The sequence below is a fragment of the Hemicordylus capensis genome, chromosome 3 (assembly GCF_027244095.1).
Source record: "Hemicordylus capensis ecotype Gifberg chromosome 3, rHemCap1.1.pri, whole genome shotgun sequence".
NCBI lineage: Eukaryota > Metazoa > Chordata > Lepidosauria > Squamata > Cordylidae > Hemicordylus > Hemicordylus capensis.
The window spans coordinates 317,000,631-317,023,255 of record NC_069659.1 but is presented as its reverse complement, the minus strand read 5'-3'; the positions used below and the strand labels follow the sequence as shown (position 1 = coordinate 317,023,255).

The 22,625-nt window shown below is 45.2% G+C and overlaps 1 protein-coding gene across 7 annotated transcripts; it reads left to right on the top strand.

The window, feature by feature from the left end:
* Positions 1-342: 342 nt before the first annotated feature.
* Positions 343-19,071, top strand: LOC128348952 (phospholipid scramblase 1-like). Of its 7 annotated transcripts, XM_053304740.1 has the most exons (9): positions 373-868; positions 2,193-2,352; positions 3,736-4,071; positions 5,618-5,736; positions 7,839-7,881; positions 10,676-10,923; positions 15,431-15,592; positions 18,133-18,294; positions 18,543-19,071. In XM_053304740.1, the coding sequence occupies exons 3-9, from the start codon at positions 4,017-4,019 to the stop codon at positions 18,594-18,596; spliced, it is 843 nt and encodes a 280-aa protein (XP_053160715.1). In that variant the 5' UTR covers positions 373-868; positions 2,193-2,352; positions 3,736-4,016; the 3' UTR covers positions 18,597-19,071. The 7 variants fall into 7 exon arrangements, with proteins under 7 accessions (XP_053160722.1, XP_053160715.1, XP_053160716.1 ...); XM_053304741.1 differs by lacking the exons at positions 2,193-2,352; positions 3,736-4,071 and adding an exon at positions 2,061-2,093; XM_053304745.1 differs by lacking the exons at positions 2,193-2,352; positions 3,736-4,071 and adding an exon at positions 2,061-2,097.
* The last annotated feature ends 3,554 nt before the right edge of the window (positions 19,072-22,625 follow it).

Sequence of the window (22,625 nt, the reverse complement as noted above, 5' to 3'; positions counted from 1 at the left end):
AAAATGGTGCTTAAATCATCCAAATCTATTTGGGTTATTTGGGGGTGATTCATCGAAGACAGCTGGCCAAGCCAACCGTTTTTGATGAATCAAGTAGCTGATTCTGTAATTTGATTCAAGCTCGAATCAAATTACAGAATCTGATTCATACACATCTCTACTGTCTTCTTGGCCTATGCTTATTCACTGTGTAATTTGTGTGGTTTCACCATGCAGGCTATGTGTGTGTGAGATCAGGCACTAAAGGGATCTAATAGACTTAGGAGAGTGGCTCTAGGAGCTGTCAATCAGGAAAGGAGTGCCCTCCTCTAAAGAGAACACTGAGATGAGTGGAAACTGTTGCTTTCTGGCAGTTCTTTCTGAGGTGATTCTGCCAGTTAACTCTGAGGGAAAAGCCTTTCTGAGAGGAGTCAGCAATGCTTGGGATGAGCTCTGAGGCCTGTCACATTGTTGTTAGTCTTTAGTTCAGGGGCAGCTTGGCAATAAGGCCTGGTGCACTTTAGCCAAATTAACCTACCAAGTTAGAGACTGTTTTCAAAGCTTTATTTACTCTGCAGAGCAAAGCAACCCTGGGAATAATTTCCAGAGCAGGGCAGCACCCTAATGGGGACTGCCAAGGGGTTTTATATAGGCAGAAACAGTTTCAGCAGAATCAGCAATAACAACAAACCTGTCAGGTAGACCAGTAATACATCACCATATTGGTCTTTAAAGATTCTACGCCTTCCTTTGTTGTGTCATAAACACTATGTATCCTGCTGAGCTACTTCTTATCCGCAACCTTCCCGGCCTGTGATTAGCGCGTCCTGCAGGAAGGCACAGCAATTTCACATATTGTTGCTAAAATCAAGGTCTCTACGGCAAATGGGTGAGAAACAGACCAGATGCTTTTCTTCGTGGGAACAAATGGCTGTCAAAATGGAGGAAACTCTTATTCAGTTCAGCTAGGATGCTAAAATGGCTCTGCTTTAGTTAATTCTCAGGTAACAAGTTCAGGGTCAGCTTGGCAATAAGGTGAGGTGACGGTGCCTCACATGGCGCATGCACCCTTGGGCAGTGATTGTGGGCAGCTTGGCCTGCTTCCACTGCCCTTGGACCTTGCCTCACCTGCCTTGTTGCTGCTCCCTGACACCAAGGCATAGGGGCAAGAGCTGTCCTGCCAGAATTTCCTGGCTAGCCAGAGCTTCTCTAGTTTCCTGGATGCCTCGATGCTAGCCACACCCCCGACGCACTAGCATTAAGGAGCAGGGCCAGCATCAGGACACACTCCACCCACATTCATATTTTCTGGCTAGTGGGTGGATTCTTAGAGAATGGAAGCCATCCAGAGGGCTAGTGAAGCACTGGCTAGCCAGGAAATGTCCATGGGGGTGTTGCATGGTCCAATGGCGATGATGCTTCCTAATGCCAGTGCATCAGCATCAGGTGCATGCCTGACACGATCTTGGTTTCATCCCAGGCTTGTCAGTGCTTGAGCCAGCACTGCTTTAGATATAATTTCTACTGAAGGAAAAAGAGTCAGAGTGAGATTACAAATAACAGATAGTCAGTTTGTTGCCTTTGGATCAGTATGTTTTCTGTGTTCCTGTGCGTTTTCCTTTAGTTTACCTTGTAACCCATAAGTTCCTAAATAAATCCCTGAGTGAGGGTTCCTCTCAGTGTATCTGCTCCACAACACCTTCCATCTGACAGCTCCACTTTATTATTAAGGAAAGGGTGCTGCTTAGCAGACCTAGATCCATAGATCTGGGAGAAGTGGTGGAAAGAAAACTAACAGAAACTGGTTCCTTCATGTACTTCTCAATGGTTCAAGGGTCTTCCTCCCCTCCTCCCCATATGAAGGTAGGCCACAAACCAAACTGGAATAATGCCCATTTTAGCTGAACCTGAACCAAAATGAAGCCAAAAGAATTGATGATTTGACTCTGCTTTATGCACTGAAAATCTTCCAGTCTGGTTACCCCCAGAAAGAAAAAGCACTTGTGAAGACTATGCTACTAAGGACTGCCCAGTTATCTTATTTTTTAGCTCACAAACACCACTACTTTCTTATGTTTTAGGTTCAATAGTTCACAAATCCACAAACATGCAAAGTGAGTAAGTTGTTTCCTTTCTTTCCTATGTTTGCCTTCAACAAGAACCATGATAATAAAACCATATTTAATTGGATGCCTCCTATGTTTCTGTTTTAGATCTTACTGAGAGGCAGCAACAGCAGACCCTCATAAAAAGAGTCTTTGGAAGATGTATTTATCATACATAACCAAATCATACAATACTGCTAGGAACAAATGAAAGGATTTGGATGTAATATTATCAAGAGTTGCAGTCCTGTATTCTGGAGCAATGCAAGTGAAATCAGTGAAATCATTTTGGAGTCAATCATTTGAGGGTCATAGCCCAATTTAATAAGCAGTTGGATCCATAAAGCAAAAGTAGTAGTTCTTTTATTGCAGCCATAGTTCAAACAGACATAAAACAAAATGATTGTGGAAAGTTAGCTAAGGAATAAGAAAAATTCAAGAAGTGAAACTTTGCCCCATCCCTGTATTCTTAAGGCAGGAAAATCTGCCCATGTTGAAGTTATGCCTGTGAGGTTGCTGTTAAGGGCTCACAGCCGCTGGAATGAAAAGCTGTAGGAGCCTTAGGTGTAAAGGAAGTGGAAATATCAATCCCAAGAGAACATTTGGAAACTATAAGGAGGATATGATGCAAAAATGCTTTATAGAAGTATTCTAGTTGGTGCTTTCTACCAAATAATGGCTGACATGATGGGCAGTGATTCATTGATGTCATCAGATCTGCCTAAGGCAGGAAGGCTCAGACTTGCCCTGATGTTTTGATGGGCAGGACAGGGAGTGGGGAGGGAGTTTGGGAAGTGGTTTTTGCCTCTTTTCCCTCCCCACAATAGTGATATTTATTGCCAGAAACAAGTCTGTCAGAGCCGTGCAACACTCAGGAACAGATTTATATAAGTGTAAAGAGCTTTTGGAGGGAGGGGAGAACTGTGAAATTTCTCTCCCCTCCCCCCCCCCGCCCCATCCCAACACACTGCACACGGAAGCTTTCCGTGCAGGGATGCTGAAGGCTTTATGCAGACCCCTAGCTCTCTTTCCAGAGGGAAAGAGAGGGCTGTGCATTGTTCAGGGGCGTAGCCACCATTGTGCGAATGGGTTCAAAGAACCCGGGCCACCAATGGTAGGGGCTGCTGAACCCCCCAGGGGGGCATGGCTCAGGCTCTGGAAGAGCACTGAGTGAACTCCCCTCGCCCACACCCGGACTCCTAAGAGCCCCAAGTGAGCACTTCCCCGTCCTTTCCAGGCAGTGTTTGTGTACCACCTAAAGGGGGTGTGGCCTCAAGCTCTGAAGAGCCCGAGTGAGCACTTCCATGTCATTTCAGGCAGCGCTTGCTGCCTGAAAGCAGCTATTCTCTCCCTCTCTGGAGGGAGGGAAAGGGAAATAAATGCTTTCAGGCAAAAAGGACGGGGAAGCCATAGTGCTCGCTCATGGGTGGGGAGGAGATTCTCTCAGGGCTCAGGCACACCCCGTGTGTGTGACGTCACATGCATGGGTTGTCATTGGAGGGGTCACCAGTGTCATTAGATGTCATTAGAGGGGCCGCACCTAGCATTGTTGTTGTGGTTGTTGTTTTGCATTGTTTGCTTGCTTGCTATCCTCTCTGTTTAAATGGAGAGGACAGATTTTTATAATGTTCTTGTTGGAATTTACAGGCAGTCACCCTTATGAATATAAGATGAGGGTTCTCAAGGAGTATATAAGAACTGTAAATAGAGATGACTCAAGGTTACATACCTGTATATGTTTGAAATGTCATTCCATCACTTCCAACAAAGCAAAAAACAAAACAGAAAATTGCTTGGGACCCCAAGCCTGGATACCCTGGGCCACAGGCACCATAGGGGTATCATCAGTATGCCTCAGGAACAGTTTTTCAAAGTTAAGTAATCAGCTGCATCTGGATACAAAGGATCTGGTTGGATCAAAAAATTGCAGACATGTTGCTGGGATGTCCATATTTAAGCCATACAGCTGCTTATTTTCTGCTCCCAGGTGCACAGAATTTCTTTAGACCTGATCAGGGTGTGCAGAACTAGTACTTTTTTATTTGGAAAAGTTGAGCAATTCTCTATTGATGGAAAAAGTAAAGAAATGCTCCACTTTTCTGTTCTCTGGACCCCTCCTATTAAAATGAACAAAAAGGGGTGAAAAATTCAGGTAGATGATAGTATTTTGTATATTGATTAATAACAATGTAGAAATTAATCTATACAGTGCTGGAGGGCCTGCTGTAGCTGAGTGTACTTTTAGAAATGTATGCTAAGAAGAATATTTCTCATCCCTTGTAAGTGTGTTGTAAGTAGCTGAATTGCTGGCCAAGAAAACAGTTAAGCCAAAGAAGTTGGGTGAAATTGATTTCATGCCACTGAAATATGTGAGAGATGCAAAAACAATGAATAGTAACAGTGATGCCAGCCAAATGTTATTGCAAGATATTCTAGAGCAGAGATGGTGCCACCACAGAAAAGTCCCTCTTTCTTGTGGCCACCTTTACCCCCCAACAGTACAGGGATGCCCAGGATATGGTCCTGAACACAGATATTAATTGACAGACAGCTTCACATGGCAGGATAAGTTCTTTAGGTAACCTGATCCCTGACTGTTGTTTAGGGCTTCAAGGTCAACTTTGAATTGTGCCCAGAAATGAAGATCCTCATTGGTACTGAATAATGGAGAAATAAGATCACTCTAGATACAATTGTCATGCTCTCTCCAGCTGCACAATGCTAAACATTCACCCCAAACCAGTTACATTTGCATAGATATATCATTTGTGCAGCATGTTCATATCTGCAAGCAGAGAATTGAGTATCCAGCCAGTCCACAAAACTGCTTTCTAACGTGTGATTCATGGCAGAATGATACACTAGAAAGCAGATTTGTGGACTGGTTGAATACTCCACCCAGAAATGGGGAGTAGCCTACTGCATTTCAGAAAATAAAATTTGCATATATTCATGTTATACTAGCTCTTGGTATGGGGGTGGAAGTAATATACAATGAGCTGGTTCTGACAACCAGGTGGGAGGAACGTCCAGTCATGCTCCAAGCACCATCCACGCTCCTGAGAAATGTTTGTATGTTGGCGGAAATTGAAGTAGGTGGAAGGAGAAGTAGCTGTGTGCTAGCCATAATCTAAGTACTGTAGGATGGCATGGGATATGCTTTTGCTGGGTACTTGTTATGGGTTGGCTACCACCATACTATCCAGATCACAGCTAGCACAATAACTTCCCCTACCTTAACTTTAAGGTATTAAATATTAATTCTTAAAGTATTACAAATATTTTAACATGTGCCAATACATCATGACTAGTGTTTCACTTCTATGTAAGATGTTGCTTAAGGAAGTTGAGCAAAGAAAGTAACCTGTTTCAGACTAGTTCTGGAACTATTCTCACAGTACAGAAATGTAGCACGAGTTGGATGCTGCTCAACATAGTCTAGAAAGCTATATGGCAATTCTTTCCAAACCATTTTTTTGGTCATACGACTTCCGCAGTCCAGAGGTTAAAATCATTGTTTGCATTTTTTTAAGGCACTCCTGATCAGCCTGCCCATAATCTCCCAGTTCCACTTTACCGTACTACAATGTGGATGCCAGCACCAACTGTGGTGCCTCTCAACTGTCCTTCTGGATTAGAACATTTAGCTCAGGTATGCATTTTCAAATTAAGTCTGGGTTTGGGGATATTTGATACATAGGGGGAAAGTAATACCTTGATGATCTGGCAGGAAATCAAATCCTGTGGGAACACTGAGCCTATTTAACATAGGAGCATATGTGAAAAGCATTCAAGATCCTTTTAATAATCATTGAGATGGCTGCTTAATTTTGAACCATGAACATGCATTTCCCCAGTTAGGATTGATTATTGCTATTGCCATTCTTTCTCACTTAAATTAGCAATATTTAGCAATAAATCCAAAGACTCAGAAACATGCCAGGACATGATCCTAGACCAGCTCTAGAACACGAATGTTCCTCTATGTTTTTTCACTTTGGAAAGTTCATACAGTGCAGCATTAGATGCAGAAATGCCCTCTCTCTGCAACTGCTAGCTATGTTACTGTAAAGTGAGAGAGAAGACATTCTCTTAAATATCCAGGGCCTTAGCCATGACAGGATATGGTACAATATTGTATCAAATTGTATAATCTCATAAAACAGATTTTTCATAGGATTATAGTATACTAGCTTGTAGGGGTGTGCAGAACTGGTCCGGAGGTCCACGGTCCAGTCTGGGGGTTCGTGGGTTCATGATCGAACCAAACCTCACTCCCCCGGTTCCGTCCGGACCGGGACCGAACCGCTGGGTCTGGTCTGGCAGGTCCACAAATTTTTTTTAATAAAAAAAAAAAGTTAAAATCCAAAAGGTAACTACCTGTAACCCCTTCGGGGGGCTTGCTGTAGCCGCTGGGGTGTGCATGTGTCCATGCGGGTTCCCTCTCCCCCCGCCGGTCCCCCTCATCACCACTGCGGCAGGGTAAACATAGTCTTTTTGGCCCTTTCAGGCCTCTGTAAAAGCGAGCACCTGCCATTTTGGCTGCCGCTGCCGCACATGAACAAATGTCCTCTGCGAGGCCGTAGGCCATGCTAGGCCTCACAGAGGGCATTTGTGCATGCACGCCGGCAGCCAAAGTGGTTGCTGCTCACTTTTACAGAGGCCCCAAAGGGCCCAAAAGACTGTGTTTACACGGCTGTGGTGGTGATGAGGGAGGCCGGCGAGGGGAGAGGGAACCTGCACGGAACCCCCCCCCCCGCGCGCGGCTACAGCTAGCCCCCCGAAGGAGCTACAGATAGTCACTTTTTGGATTTTAAATTTTTAAAATAAAAAAAAGTTCGCGGACCGGTCTTGGACCGGGGTGGGTGCGTTGATGGGGGCCGGACCAAACTGGTCCGGTTCTGTTTGAGGCCAGTCCAGCCTTGAACCAAACTGGGCCAGATGGTTCCATGCGCACCACTACTAGCTTGACCCGTTCAGAACATCTGTGCACTAGTACTTGAAGGCAGGCAGCGCCCACTGAGGGGGGAAGAGGAGGAGGCAGGTGACAGCACTCCGGGCCCGGCAAGTTGTCATCTCCCCCCTCTGCCTCCTCTGCCACTGAGGGGCCGGGAGGACAGGCAAGCTCGCAAGCAGGCAGGCGGACGGAATGAGGCGGCCCCGCCCCACCCGGAGAGGTGTGCGAGTGAGTGGCCTGTGTTCTGGCCCACATGGCTTTCCCCTCCCTCCCTCCCTCTGTCATGCAATCAGCCCCTCACTGTCTGGAGCCTAACAGGAGGTCAGGTGAGCACAGGCCAGGCCTGTGGACTTGAAGGTGACATGACAGGTGGGAGGGGGTAGCTCACATCCTCCCCCTCCCCTAACACAAAGACAGATGCAGCAGCTGTAGGTGATGAGCAGCAATAACTCGCACCTCCTCCTGCATGCATGCACAGTAGCCTCCAGAAGTCTCTCAAGGAGGGGCAACTCTCACGAGATGTGCCACATACCATGTTTCACCTAAGCCTTTTATAGATAGATAGATAGATAGATAGATAGATAGATAGATAGATAGATAGATTTAATAAAAAATTGTTGCATGAAGCCTGGATCATATTGACTCCTATTATTAGCCTAAAGTTATGCACAGTCCTATTACTGAATTGAACTGCCTCTGGGTTTTGTACATAGGGAACAGAATGCAAAATAACTGTGCAAAATTATTTTGATGACATTCCAGTTTTAACATTTCATTTGTTTGTAACTCCTTAACAGATTGATCAGCTGTTTATTCATCAGCATCTTGAGCCCATGGGAAGTATGTATCTTCATATGTCACTTGAGGTTATTGATAAATTCAAATGTATTTCAAATAATATCAGCTTAGGTATTTGAAGATGGACTTTTAGTGCATACAATGCACGCGTTCTTATACAAAGAGGATATTATTACAATCAGCAAAAATTGGTCTAAAGAAGCCAAGAAGCCATTTCTGGCTGATTGTAAGAACTGCCGGAATCATGCCCAATCCTGGTGGCACTTTGGACCCTTTATGGGGTTAAGGGAGTGAGTGCTCACTTAGCCCCATTTGCAGGATCGTCTGCCAGCACCAGCTGCTTGCAGGTGGGGCTGGGAGATATGGGGCTTCTGGCCGGTGCTAGGGTGCGGTGGAGAAACCGACAATGCATGGCACACTTACACTGTGCATTATGTGATTATTGGGACCAGGACGATGCATGCTGGCCCCTGACCCCCCAGGAAAAGCCAGTTTCTGTGCAGGTGGGCAATTTGCACACCCAGCCAGGACTGAGGGATGGTCTGCAGGGAGGTAAGTACTAGCAACTTTCCTCTCCAGTCTCCCTTGGGGTTTTTATGGTGGTTATGGTGGCTCCGTTGAGTATGTCCCACTTTATCTTTATAATGGGATTTCCTTCATCCAAACAGGGAAGCACAGACTGGCCCCCTTCACATATAAAGGCAAATAGCTGTTGAACGGAGCTGCGGTTTGCCCCCATTCCCCCCGCTGTGCTCCCAGATGATCCCATCTGGAGTCTAGGAGACTAGGGCAGGGGGGGACTGGCTGCACAAGCTTCATCATTTGCATGAAGGAAAGCTGCAGCTACCAATCAGAGAAGGAAGAGCAAGGAGCTTCCTACCTTCAACTCTGGTTGAAGACAAGCTGCAGCCTTCATACAACTAGGGATGTGCACAAAACTGGTTTGCCCAGTTCGGTTCGAATTTGAACCAGGTTCAAACCAGGAGGGGGAGGTTCGGTTTTGGTTTTGCTCTCATGCTTCCTGCTCCAACCCCCCCCCCAAGTGCAGTTATGGGGCTGCTGACACCCCCATGATATTTTATGGAGAAAAACCTTAAAGGCACGTAAACTTCAAAAATCACTTAAAAACCAGCCCTTTGCCCAATTCCTTTCAAATAATTCTGGTAGCTTCCTTGCCCCCCTTGGACACTACCACCCAGCACACTCTGCTCTAGGCCACCCCTTTCCCCCCAACGTGAAGCTATACATTTGCTGCAATCCTCATTATTCCCTATGAGGAATTAAAAAATACTTTAAAAATTCACCAAAAATCGGAGTGTCTGATTGCCTTGGGGTTTTGTGGGTGGTAGGCATCCCTGGGTGCCTACCACCCACCCCACCTTTGTGCCCCTAGGTGCTCCACAATAGGGAATAATGGACTGGTTCGAGTCCCATTATACCCTATGAGAAAAATAATTAAAAATATTTCAAATATTCATAAAATATCGCACGACTGTTTGATTGCTTCAGGGTTTGGATGGTTGTTGGCACCCTATTGCTTCACAATAGGAAATAATGGGCTGGTTCAAGTCCCATTATACCCTATGAGAAAACCTTTTTCAAAAAATCATTCAAAATCGTACAAGTGTCTGATTGCTTTGGGATTTGGGTGGTAGGTATCCATGGGTGCCAGCTACCATCCCACTCACTTTTGGAGGTTCAAACTGGTTTGAAACAGTTCAAACTGGTTCAAAATGAACCCCCAGTTTGGTTCAAATTCTAACCTGCAGCTCGAACCTGATGGCTGGATCGGTTCAAATTTGAACCATCGAACTGAACCGGTTCAAATTCGAACTGGTTCAAATTTTAACTGGTTTGCACATCCCTACATACAACACAATGCCAGTTTCTGACTGGAGGTTTTGGCTGTAAAACTGAAATGCCATTGATGGTCCAGATTCAGGTTTTGTTCCAGCTCCATCCAGCTCCAGAAAGGCGGCAGGATAGGGACTGTTTGCAACTTTACCCAGGGAGGGCTGTGCAACTATGGGTAGGGCTGGTTGTGAGAACTACCTTCTAGTCAGATTAGTCTTTTATTCAGGTAAATACAACACTTACTGTCCTCTGAACTGTAATTTACATCATATTCCCGCTCACTGTGGGCAGTAGTTTGCTTATCAAAAGAAGAAAAATATAAAAGCTGGCTTTTTGAATGGTATAGCTGATCCTCTATGGGCTCATACAGCCTGTCTATCCAGACTCTAGGAACTTGGACACAATCAATCAATTATATGTCTAGAACGTCTTGAAGGAGCATTATGGCAGAATACTGAAGTCCTTGTACCTTTCCTAGCCTCGACCTGCTTTCCTTGTCAGTGCTTCCTTTCACTTTCATTAGCTTCTGGCATTAAAAAGATCTTACAGAAAACCAAAAGCTTCCACCTCATTCACTTTATGGGTCTATGTCTTGCTTCACAATAGCCCTTTAAAAAACTCATTCTTGCACTTTCCTACTGTACACTGGAGGTGGCAGTAGGAAGTGGGGTCATGACAATTAGCCTCACTTCCTGCCTGACCCCACACAGTACATTCAGCTGAAGCTGGACACACAGGCTACATGCATATACCAATTTATCCAGGCAATTTGGACCCTGGATTTTTCAAGGTATCAGATAACATAAAGTGTGTATGTGTACAATCTGTGTACCCTTTAGACTCTGTGTATGGATCTCGCTAAGTGCCCTGAGGTTGCCAATAAGTGTCTTTGTGCTTTCTGTTTGCACACTCCCATACGGTCACTGTATGCAGCGAAGTCTTCTGAACAGGCTGAACAATACTTGTGTTATTTCTTTTTCAGTGATAACTGGCTGGTTGGAAATTCCCAACAGATATGACTTAAAAAATACTTTGGGGCAAAAGATATACTTTGCTGCTGAGGAAGATGATTGCTTCACACTAAACTGTTGTATTCCATCAGTCAGACCTTTTACAATTAAGATCTTCAACAACTTGGACCAAGAAGTCATAGAGCTCCGAAGACCTTGCAAATGCTGTTGTTCATGTTTCTTTTGGTGCTGCAACAAATGTACTTCTTGTTTGCAAGAGGTAAAATATTTTCTGTCCCTAACTTTCCTGTTCTTAGGAGAAATATAGACTTTGCCAGTCACCAGAATGGTGAATGGATACTGGGGATATCTTTTCATCTAAATGAATTGGTATTTGGCTTTTTAACCACCATAGGTTGACTCTTGTGTGTGTGTGCTTGTGTGTGCGTCACTCATGCATACACTTTCTCCCTCCCTTCCTTCCTTTTAGCTGCCCTTTCCCAGGCTATATGCAATTGCTTGTGTAAATGACTGGCAACTCTTCATTAACTAATCTCTTGACTTGTTCAGATTCTTACACTTTTAGACCTCATTAATGTATTATCAAGGGTACTGTAGTTTCTGTCAGAAATCCAAACATGGATGCTCTTCTGTGCACTTAGCCACTTGTCTGAAGCAGCCCACACAGCAACCCTAAGGCTATTCAAGGAAATGCCACCCCCACCCCAAAGCTTAGGTGACATCCATCGGTTTCTCAAGATCAGGTTCAGTAATTAGCTGGTACATGCCTCTTTATATCTAATATTATCTAACAATTTCTCCCTAAAAATTTTCTTCGATTCTTATCCATCACTTATCAAAGCTTTCCTTTGCACATCTTTGGTTCACAGTTATTTCTCTCTTGCTGAACCCTCCGGCCGTATTTATGCATACATGTTAACCGCAGTTAACACTAACCAAAGTTAGAATTCCAAACTCCAATTAATGCCGCATATGTACAGGTAACCACTGTTAGCCTAACTGAAGTTGAAAGAAAGGGGAGCTCATCCCTACCACTTAGTCTCCCAGTCAGCAATGCAACCAGACTGTGGGAAAAGAGTCACCACATCGGCCTCGACTGACTATGATCTCCAGCAAGGCGTGCCAGGCACAATCATGCATTTTCGGCAGGGAAGCCCTTTAAATGCTCTGCAATGCCAGTGCCGCCATGGCACTGCCACCTCCACTCCCAAGTGGCCCTGCACCCTGGAAGCCCCATGCAAACTCCGATTTCCATGGGGGATTGGGGGCATGGGGGGATGGAATCCAGCTTTCATTACGGGGTGGGGGGGAGGACCCACATTTGCTAGAGCAGGATATGCAAATGGAGCAAGGCAAAGGATGGTGGGGTCTGTCTCACCATGACCAGGGAAGACTGCTATGAGGATATGCAGATGGAGCTGGGCAAAGGATGCTGGGGTGAGGGCGGGGTCTGTCTCACCATGACCAGGGGATATGTTGCGAGGGGAGACCCCAGCAGAGCACTCCAGCCAGAACCATTGCTAAGCTGCTGTAAGCAGCTTGCTGCCTAATGGGCTAACGATCTCATGAGAGGGCCAGTCTATCATGGAAATGCCTGTGTCCACTAAGGCATGTTCCTCACCTACGGACCGCGAGCTCACGGCTGAGCCGGCCACTTAACCACCAGGGAATCCAAGGGGGTCTTGCTCTAGTGGGGTCCCAAACTATGTCTGTGGAAAAATAAAAGGAGAAAGCCTGTTTCCCTCTCCCCAGATCCCCCCACAGCATTTCATGTACCCCAGAGTATATCCCCACACCCCATGTGCCATAGTCTGGCCGTGCGCAAGGCCTTGGGGGTAGGCCAATGGGACAGTACATTCACTCAAGTTCTAAAGATTGCGACCCTGCTCTATTAGTGCACCATATCTAGATGAGCGGGTGTGGGGAATCTAGGGAGAGGGCACTTGCCTCTGCTCCTTGAACCTGGGGCAGCTGGAACAACTGCAGGGGCCACTGGCAATGGCACAGTTGTGCCAAGGTGCGAATGGCCAGACAGGTGGCTGGTTTCCCAGTCACCTAGGCCACCATCCCCAGGAGCAGAAAAGCAGTCTCTGGAACACCCCTGCCCACTACTTCCCAACACAGCTGTACTTGGAGCACCCATGGACTGACACTCTTGTGAGCGGGCATAGTCCATGAGCAGGTGTAGTCCATTTAGTCTCCATGCTCATTGGGAAAATGTTGGAGAGTGGGGTGGCCATTCCAAGGTGCTGTGAAGAGTACAACTGTGCACATGGACGTGTGGGCAGGAAGGTGGCAAGACATCCGGGCAGCTTGTCTGTGGTTCCCAAGATTAGGAATGTGTGCCCGGAAAAGCACTCCCTATGGCTGCGAGTCAGAAACCATCCTCACTCTATTCAGAGCACCCATGGCCTGACGCTCTCATGAGGGAGGTGTTAGGTGGAGAAGGGGATGTATTGCCATCTTGAATCAGCTATGCTTTCTATGGGCACATTACTTCTTTCCTCTCCACACTGATGGTCCCTCTCATGAGCTGTCCGGGTGGGCCTCCTTTCCACACTCTTTCTAAGTGAAAAATAGAACTTGGCAGCTCTGGAATCCTTTCTAGGGGTGTGTCTTTCAAAGCTTGCCAAATGCACCCCCCAAAAAAACCATTCCCATGGATAGTGAGGGCAGTGGGCTGTGGAGAGTCCTGGTTTCCAGCCCCTGCCCCAGATAGCTACATTGCCTAATGGGGGCTGCGGGTAGGGGTGCACATCTGCCACATTGGCAGGTTGGCTGGTAGGGCATAGAGTTTGACAGTGGTTTGGCGGTGGTCCCCGAGACCAGGAAAGCACTTGCCCAAGTGCACGTTTCCAGAAGTTTCATGCATGGAGCATCCTCCCTCACTTCCCCTAGTCTGCCACTCTCATGAGATAGCGGTCCGTGGGGTAATGGACTGGCATCAAAGATGTTTCTAACCCATGGGGTACAGGGTTCTCTTGTTTCTGAGGTACTGAGTGTGGATTCTATGATAGTATATTAGAGTGGATTCATGGTGTCTCATTGAAAATCTCATTTGCTATCATAGAATCCACACTCAATACCTCAGAAACAAGAGAACCCTGTACCCCATGGGTTAGAAACCCATGGGGGTGGTTGGCACCCTATGTGCACTACACCACCACTCTCTCTGGGCCACCGCAGCACCCCCCAAGTGCACTTATGGGGCTACTGAAAGCTACATTATAACTTATTATGAGGAAAAACCTTAAAGACGCGTTAACTTCAACAATTAACCAAAAATCAGCCCTCTGCCCAAATCCTTTGAAAAAATTGAGGTAGCTTCCCTGCCCATAACCGGCACTACCACCAACCCCACACCGCTCTAGGCCACCCCTTTCCCCCCGACGTGAAGCGATACACCCTTCATTATATCTAATGGGGGGAAACCTTAAAGACATGTAAACTTCAACAATTAACCAAAAATCACCCTTTTGCCCAATTCCTTTCAAATAATTCAGGTTGCTTCCTTGCCCACCCTAGGAACTACCAGCCACCACACTCCACTCTATGACACCCCTTTCCCCCCGACGTGAAGCTATACATTTGCTGACACCTCCATGCTTCTTTATGGAGAAAAACCTTAAAGACATGTAAACTTCAAAAATCACTTAAAAATCACCCCTTTGCCCAATTCCTTTCAAATAATTCAGGTTGCTTCCATAGCCCACCCTAGGAACTACCAGCCACCACACTGCACTCTATGACACCCCTTTCCCCCCGACATGAAGCTATACATTTGCTGCAATCCTCATTATTCTCTATGAGGAATTCAAAAATACTTTAACAATTCACCAATAATCAGAGGAGTGTCCAATTGCCTTGGGATTTTTTGGGTGGTAGGCACCCCTGTCTGTCCACCACCCACCCCGCTTTTGTGCCCCTAGGTGCTCCACAATAGGGGATATGGACTGGTTTGGGTCCCATTATACTCTATGTGAAAAATAATTAAAAATATTTCAAATATTCAAAAATATCATAGGGGTGTCTGATTGCTTCAGGGTTTGCATGGTTGTTGGCACCCATGGGTGCTACACAATAAGTAATAATGGCCTGGTTCGAGTCCCATTATATCCTATGAGAAAATCCCCCCCCCAAAAAAAAAATTCATAAAAAATCGTACAAGTGTCCGATTGCTTTGGGGTTTGGTTGACAGGTACCCTTGGGTGCCAGCTACCATCCTACTGATTATCAGGGGTCCAAACCGGTCCAAACCGGTTCAAAATGAACCACCCCTGGTTCGGTTCGAATCCGAACTGAACCGGTGGTGGTTCGGTTCGGATCCGAACCTCCGAACGGTTCGCACATCCCTATGGAGCAGCCACATCCTCAGGCAGGTCTGTGCCGCCTCCTCTATTATTATAGTTGGGAAATGGCAACTAAACTGCGGTTATGGGCAAGTCTGCCTTCAAGAGTAAGAGTTCATAACAGGCAAAACTATGGTTGTCGGTGGCAAACCTTAGGGACAATTTCAGGTTCCATTTGGAATTTGTCAGGCAAACTGGAGTTAACTTTAGACCCTTAATGGTGGTTTTGCATATTCGGGCATGCTACAATTACAAACTCTGGCAGATTTAACTGCAGTTAAAGTGTATGTGTGAACTGGGTCAAATACTAGGTACTCTGCAGGGCTGTGTCTTTTTCAGATATTGTGAGCTTGCTAAAAAGACTGAAGGACAGCCTTTGATTCTGATTGTGTTGTGTTTTTAAATGTTTCTTTTAAGCTTGAAGTTCACGCTCCACCAGGAACCCCTATTGGTTATATTAAAGAGACTTGCCATCCTTGCCTTCCTAAACTTTCTATCCAAAATGAATTCAAAGAGGAAGTACTGAAAATTGCTGGACCATGTATAATGTGCGTATGTTGTAAAAATACCAATTTCGAGGTAAATTAATCCTTATTCTGGGCCCTTTGTTTTAGGATTATGAGGAACTAAAATGGATTTAGAGGGCAACCAGGATGGTGAGAGGTCTGGAAATCAATTCCTATGAGGAATGATTTAAGGGGCTGGGCTGGCCAGGTCTCCCCAGTCCTAATCCAACATCCTAACTACTACTACACCACACTGGCTCTCTGTTTAGCTGTTTAACTGTGTATCTCTCTATCTCTCTATCTGTTTTCTGCATCTTTATACCAGTCTTCAAATATTTGAAGGCCAGACATGAAGAAGAGAAAGCAGATTTGTTCTCCGGTGCCCCAGAGGGCAGGACTAGCAGCGATAGGTAGACATTACAAGGAAGCAGATTTAGCCTAGACATTTGGAATAATTTCCATTCTCTCAACGGTTATGCCCGTGTCAGGCAGGAGCAGTTGAGACGATCGATCATATGTTGCTTCACTGTTTGTTTTATAGAGATATTCAGCTAGCACTTTTGTCACCTATTTTGTCTCGATTCCCAGGTAGGCCATTGGTCTTTTATGTGTCTCTCCTTTGTCTGACAGTAGCATTAATGTTTCTACCAAGGTGGCAAAGTTTTGCTACATTGCAAGCTGTGTAAGGAAGCAATTGGTAAAATCATGAGTGTCTATATATTGTACTATATAATGTTATATTGTAAACAGTGTTTTCTAAGAAAGTATTGGCAGAATTATGATTGCTGGAAGTTACTACTTATCTATTGTGTTGTGTTTTGTCTGGTCAATGGCTGAGATAAAGATTCCATGCCAAGAATAATTTCCAAATTATAAGAACTGTTGCACAGTGGAGCAGTCTGCCTCGTGCTCTAGTAGGTTCTCCTTTGTTGGAGGTTTTTAAATGGAGGCTGGTCAGCCATCTGTCGGGAAGATGTAGGAGGTTCCTCCACTGAGCAAGGGGTTGGAGTCAGGAATATGGAGCACTCGGGGGATGAGTACCCCCTAATAATATCCCCCATGGAGCATAGGGGGATGGGTATCCTCAGGCTGCTGTCATTCACCCTCTGCTTTTCCTCACATCTCCAGGGGGCTGCCCAAAGCTTATTCACCCCCACACTTCCTCTTCCTGTAGCCACTGGTGGCAAGATGGGCATGCTGCCCTTTTACTGCTTCTACTTGATGCTTCGTTCACATGGTCGGCCTCAAGCGAGTCTGATATTGAGCCAGCCCAGTTCGGATCGAGGTTGAGCCAAACCGCTCCCCTGAGCCAGCTCGGGGCCAGTTCGGGGGTTCTACATAGGATTTAAAAAGAAATACTTACCACCTCCAGTGGACTTGGGGGGTACTGCTACAGCTATAGAGGAGTGTGGGGAAGTCTCCAATGGTTCCTCTTCACCCTACCAGCCTCCCCTTGTTTTGGGGCCTTCGGCCCTTTCTGCGCTGGTGGCAGCCATTTTGGAGGCCAGTGCGCATGTACAGCAACCTCCAAAATGGTGACTGACAGTGCAGAAAGGGCTGAAATGACCACAAAATGGGCCAAAATGACCCTTTTAAGACCAGAGGAGGCCAGCAGGGGAGGGGAATTGCCACAGACCCCACCATGGCAGCAGTCTCAAGACAACCGGAGGTGGTAAGTTTTTTCAAACCCCACCCCCGCAAGCCGAGCCTGAACCAGTTCAGACAGGGCCTGGCTTGACATGCAGAAAACCAGACTGGGCCTGATTCTGCTCGATTCCAGTTTGACTCGAACTGGACTGGTGTTTTCCAGTTTTGTGCACACTGCATCCACTGGTCACCACAACCTGGCACTGTGGTGGCCAGCGTGTGCTTGTGCATGCAAAAAAAAAATTGAAAAGGGCCACTGGTAGATCCCATCCTGTAGCCAATGGTGAGCTCCCTACCACCCTAGTTCATCTAGAAGTCCGTCGAAGTCACTTTCAACTCCAATATTCTATTATTCCAGGGGTGGAGCTACCAGTGATCTGTGGTGTTACTAGAACATGGGTCGCCCTCTCTTCTTAGGGCAATGTTCTCCCAACCTTCCCTCCCCCTCCCTACTCTGGCCACCTGGCCTACTGCTCTTCTGCTGGTGCTACTCCTGCCGCATCACCTGCCTGCCCACCTTCTTGCCTGCCTGCCTGCCTGCCTGCCTGCCTGCCTGCCTCCCTGTAGAGGTACGAGCACCAGAAAGGTCCCATCACAGGTAACTGAGTTGCAGGCAATGCACCAAAATTCAGCATTGGGGAGGGCCCATGCCACAAGGGGGAGGGACATACAAAGGGGGGGCAGTGGTGAACAAAGGCCCCCTTGCTGCTAGCTACACCAGTGTAGGACTTTGAACCAAATCTATCCTGCTTACTTGAGCTTCTTTTGATGCCTTAATCTGATTTTATGTGCTGTCAGTTATGGCCAGTTTATATGGTTTTTAGGCGGGCTGTTAGTATTTATAAACCTCCTAAGGACTGATATGGTGAAATGTCAAGACATAAATGGCATAAATAAAACATCTGCTCTCAGCACAGAATGTCTACAATTTGCCCATGTTTCAAGAGAGTCTCATTTAAAACCTAGGTGATGTCAAGAGATGGGCAATATTCAGTTGGAAGAATTACAAAGCACTGGGCTGGCTGCTTAAGGGAGACATTTACAGATGCTGACAACTTTGGAGTCCAATTCCCAATGGACCTTGATGTCAAAATGAAAGCCGTCATTATTGGGGCTTCCATCCTCCTAGTAAGTCTAAGGGTATAGAACTTCTTGTGGCTCTCTGAGATGATGCAGTATCTCATGAAATAACTGTCGGTCTCTCATGTACTCCAAGATGCTAGGTACTATGTATCTCACCCTATAGCATTTGCCATTTAAATAGTTTCAATTTCAAATATTTTCTGTAAATATGGGGAAATCTCTGAATTTTAGTTTAGTTTGAGGGTTATCAAATGATTATTTAGTGAGTTTTGTTGTTTTTCCTTGCTGTTTAGGATTACATGTATTTTGAAGGTGAACGGAGGATGTCGCGAGCAGCAGTGATTTAGTTCAGAAGGCAACACTGTTCCATCAACACTTCATGACTCAGCATGACAGTCATTGTATTTTATGTAGTGAATTCATAAACATCAGATGGGATCCTTCCTTGGATGCATGCACCACACTCACAGGGGAAAGGAGAACTCTCAGTACTTGTGGTTCTTGAGGCAAGGATCAGACTCAGGCTTTGTATGCAGAGATAACAAAACACAAAGCTAAAAGCTCATATATTTGATTTTTCAGTGTTTCACTTAAAACAGAAATAGTTTATTTGCTGAGATGCTTATAAGATCTGAGAGTATCTAATATCTGCAAATTTTAATAAATCTGTAAGCTGCCTCCCTCATACACAAATGGAAATAATAAACTGGGGGAAATGCCTATAGTAACTTGACATAAAGGTAGATTAAATAAAGATAACTTTATCATTGGTTATAAAGAAATTGGAATAAAAATGCAGAACAGAAAGGGCTGCTTACTCTGGCTAGTATCAATTGTGTCTGCTTGAGGAGCCTTCTTCCCCTATACGGAAGAACTGCCAGTCCCCATATGCTGTAGGGCAGTGACTCTAGTGGAACCTTTAGCCTGGGCCTCAACACTCTGCTGGATTTTGATTAGGAACTATGAGATGGGTTGTCTCTGCACCTTTGGTCCTGTGTTCCTTCTGTTTTCTTTGCTTGCTTCTCTGTCGTCATCTACTGCATTATTTTTGCTATGCTGTCTTTTACTTCTTCTAAGTGGAATACTTCACCTGCTAGACAATATGCTTCTTCTCTAGCCTCCTTTCAAAAAGCTTCTTACTTTTCCTTTGCCTTTCCCTGGTTTGCAGAACTACCCCGGAGTGCTGGCTGAACACTCAAACTATGTTTTTAGGTGAATGTGAAGAATTTGCTTAGCTATGAGCAGTTCTGTTACAGTATCAATCTGAGCAAAGTTTTGGTCTTGGAAATGATGAGGAGACATAAATGCAGTTATGGGTAAAGGGGGTACGGGAAGGCAAAAATTAGCTAGGCAAGGTAATAAAATATTAATGAATATTCTTAACAAGAATCTCACTAAGAGGAATTTAGCTTAAAGTCCAAATTGTAGGTTAACCAGCTTAAGGTTTGCTGTAGAAAGGGCTTGAGTGCAGGAATAGGGAGAAGAGAAAGGGGATGAGGGGAGATAGAGGAGCAGAAAGTTAGTTTTACTTATTCTTGTTCTGCAGGTGCATTCAGTGCACTTGTAGATAGGTACACGGGCAGATATCCATGCAGATAAGCAGGGGAAAGAAAGAGCAAGTAACATAGAGCAAGTAACATAGGTTCTCACATGCTTGTGAACCAGTATGATAAAGGTCCAGATAGACTCCTATGCAGATTCTGAGGCCATGTAGCTTGGCCAGGGGTGCATGTGGTCAAAATAATGCCCTGAGGCAATTCCCAAGCCATGCACCCTCTCTGCAGAGGATGAAACTCAGAACAATGAAGTTCATGGTTGCATGAACTGATCAACTTTGGGTGTGACCCCAATGAGCCAAAGGCTGGAATAGCTTGGAGAAGTGTACTTGTAGGTCTGAATGGCTGAACTTAAAAGCTTATCTTGGAACAGGGATGTCCAGGTGCAGAGATATATTTTCTAAGTTTTAATGAGTTCCCTCCATCTGGTCACTTGCCAGCTAATTAAGCTGCTGATGGTGGAGTGGGGAAGTGCCATTCTTATCTGAGTTGTTGCAGAGAGGATTAGCAAGATTATCTCTCTTGTGAAAGGGGAGTTTGCTACTTCTCTCATAATGCGTCTTTGACTTAGGGACTGCTTTGCTAGTTGCCTTCCCTTTGACAGAGACAAAGAGAGGTTTGGGACTGCCTCCGTTCAATCTCCATTACTGTGACCTTGGGCTGCATTGCCTCGTATTTTGCTCATGCTAAGTGACCGGTTGCAAGTTTTGCCAAATATGGGCATGTGCTGAGTTCATGATCCCATGAACTGAAGTATCCAAAATGGAAACTGTGATCCCACAGTTCCAAGCATATGGTGGAGTGGCTTCTGTTATTCCAAAATAAAGCTCTTCTGGCAATACCCTTCATCATCATCATCATCATCATCATCATCATCATCATCATCATTATTATTATTATTATTATTATTATTATTATTATTCAATTAAAGAAAGCAACCTAAGGTCTACAGGAATAGTTGTGAGTGTGGCAGCTCCAACTGAGCTCCAAAAGGTGAGTGAATTCAATGGTGCATGATGTTCACACCATGAGGGTGGGAGATCTGATTTCCAGTCTGAGGTATTGTACTGGCCTTCAACATCATAACCATGGAAACACAATTTGTCTGGGTCCTCCATGTTCTAGTGCTCTACCTACATATCCTGATGGCTTCAGGGGCTGCATTCCTTACCCATTTTTAGCTCCTCTTGGGAACGGTTCAAGAAGCCACCTCCAAGAAATCAGAATCTGGAACAACTTGAGTATCAGCTCCTCCAGTCAATTAACACAAAAGAGAAAGTTACAGGCATTGGGGGAGGGTCTGGAGAAAGCTCCCTGCCTTGGAGAATTCACTTGGGCTAAATGTACATTTGATCTTCTACTAGTTTAGTTTTGTTATCTTTTGTTTTGTGGCGGGGGGATGCAACCCCTGCTTTCTCTCCCTTGCTTTCCCTTTTCTGCCCCCCCCTTTCTGCTTTCTGCTCTCCCACTTTCTGCTGTCCCCCCATGTTAATGCTTACTGCATCTTCTCTTCTGCTTCCCCCCTTTCTGCTTTCTCATTCTACTTTTGTGCCACTTGCCCTTACTTTCCTGCTTCCCCTTCTCTGCTTTTGTCCATGCCAATGAGCTTAGGTAAATACTCAAGTTCACTGGGATGGAAGGATGCTTCTGCCTTGGTGACTGCTTCCTACCTTGACCCTTTCTACCCTGCATTCTACCTGTTGGACCCACCTGCGATTTGCAAAATGGGCTATCGTCTCTCTGCAAGGCAGGTTTGGGGAAATCCCCTATAGCAATCGTGATTGTCCATTGTTCATTCTACCGTGACTTGTGAAGTGGATTGCTACTCCATTTATTATATACATTTCCAGGGCATTCAGATGAATTTTATGTTTCTTCAGTATTGTTAGATCAACATACAGGAGTCACCTATAAAGTTGCTAAATTCTGTGCTGCTGCAAGTAAGTCACAGAAGGGATTAGCTATAGACACTCCTGATCTATAATTACAATTAGTTGGGTTTTTTTTTTAAGAGAGTTGTATTAACATTAAGGGAACTAAGGGCATGGGAGTCAGGAATCAGTAGTGGGCCCTCAAGAGGTGCCCATGATACCAAAACATTGATGCCAGCCCTGCCGCTCAGACTCAACTATTCAGCCACTGTGACAGTGGGAAACATTAAACATATGTGTGCTGCTGTGTATTTTGGGCTGTAGGAAAATGGGTGTTATAAACATGTGTATTATTTTTAGTTGTTCCCAAAACAGATTATATGGAAATAACTTTATTTGTGTGTTTGTTTATATACTTCCTTTTATTAAAAAATCCCCAGGTGGTTTACAGTATAATTAAAACAATGCACAATTATGTTGTGTATTAATACATAAAAATACAAATATTAAATTTAAATATAAAAATACTACATCTCTATTTAAAAGTTAGAAACCTATATAAAACAGTAAAACACAAAACACAGAACAGCAACAGGAAAAAAAACCAGTTCTCTCTCTCTCTCTCTCTCTCTCTCTCTCTCTCTCTCTCTCTCTGGTTTTGTTTGTTTGTTTGCAACAGCAAAAAACCAGTTATCTCATATAAAAGCCTGGGTGAAGAGTCATACTGTTACTTGTTTCCTAAAAACTGTGATGGAGACTGACCTAATGCCAGCTGGGAGAACATTCTAAAGCCTGGGGGCAATGACCGAGAAGACCCTGTCCAGCAAGCTCAACAGCTAGGCTGCCCTCACCGATGGCAAGCAGAGCAGAACCTTCTCTGATGAACTTGTCAAGCAGGCAGAAAGAAACCCTTGGGAGCAGGCAGTCCTTCAGATATCCAGGGCCCGAA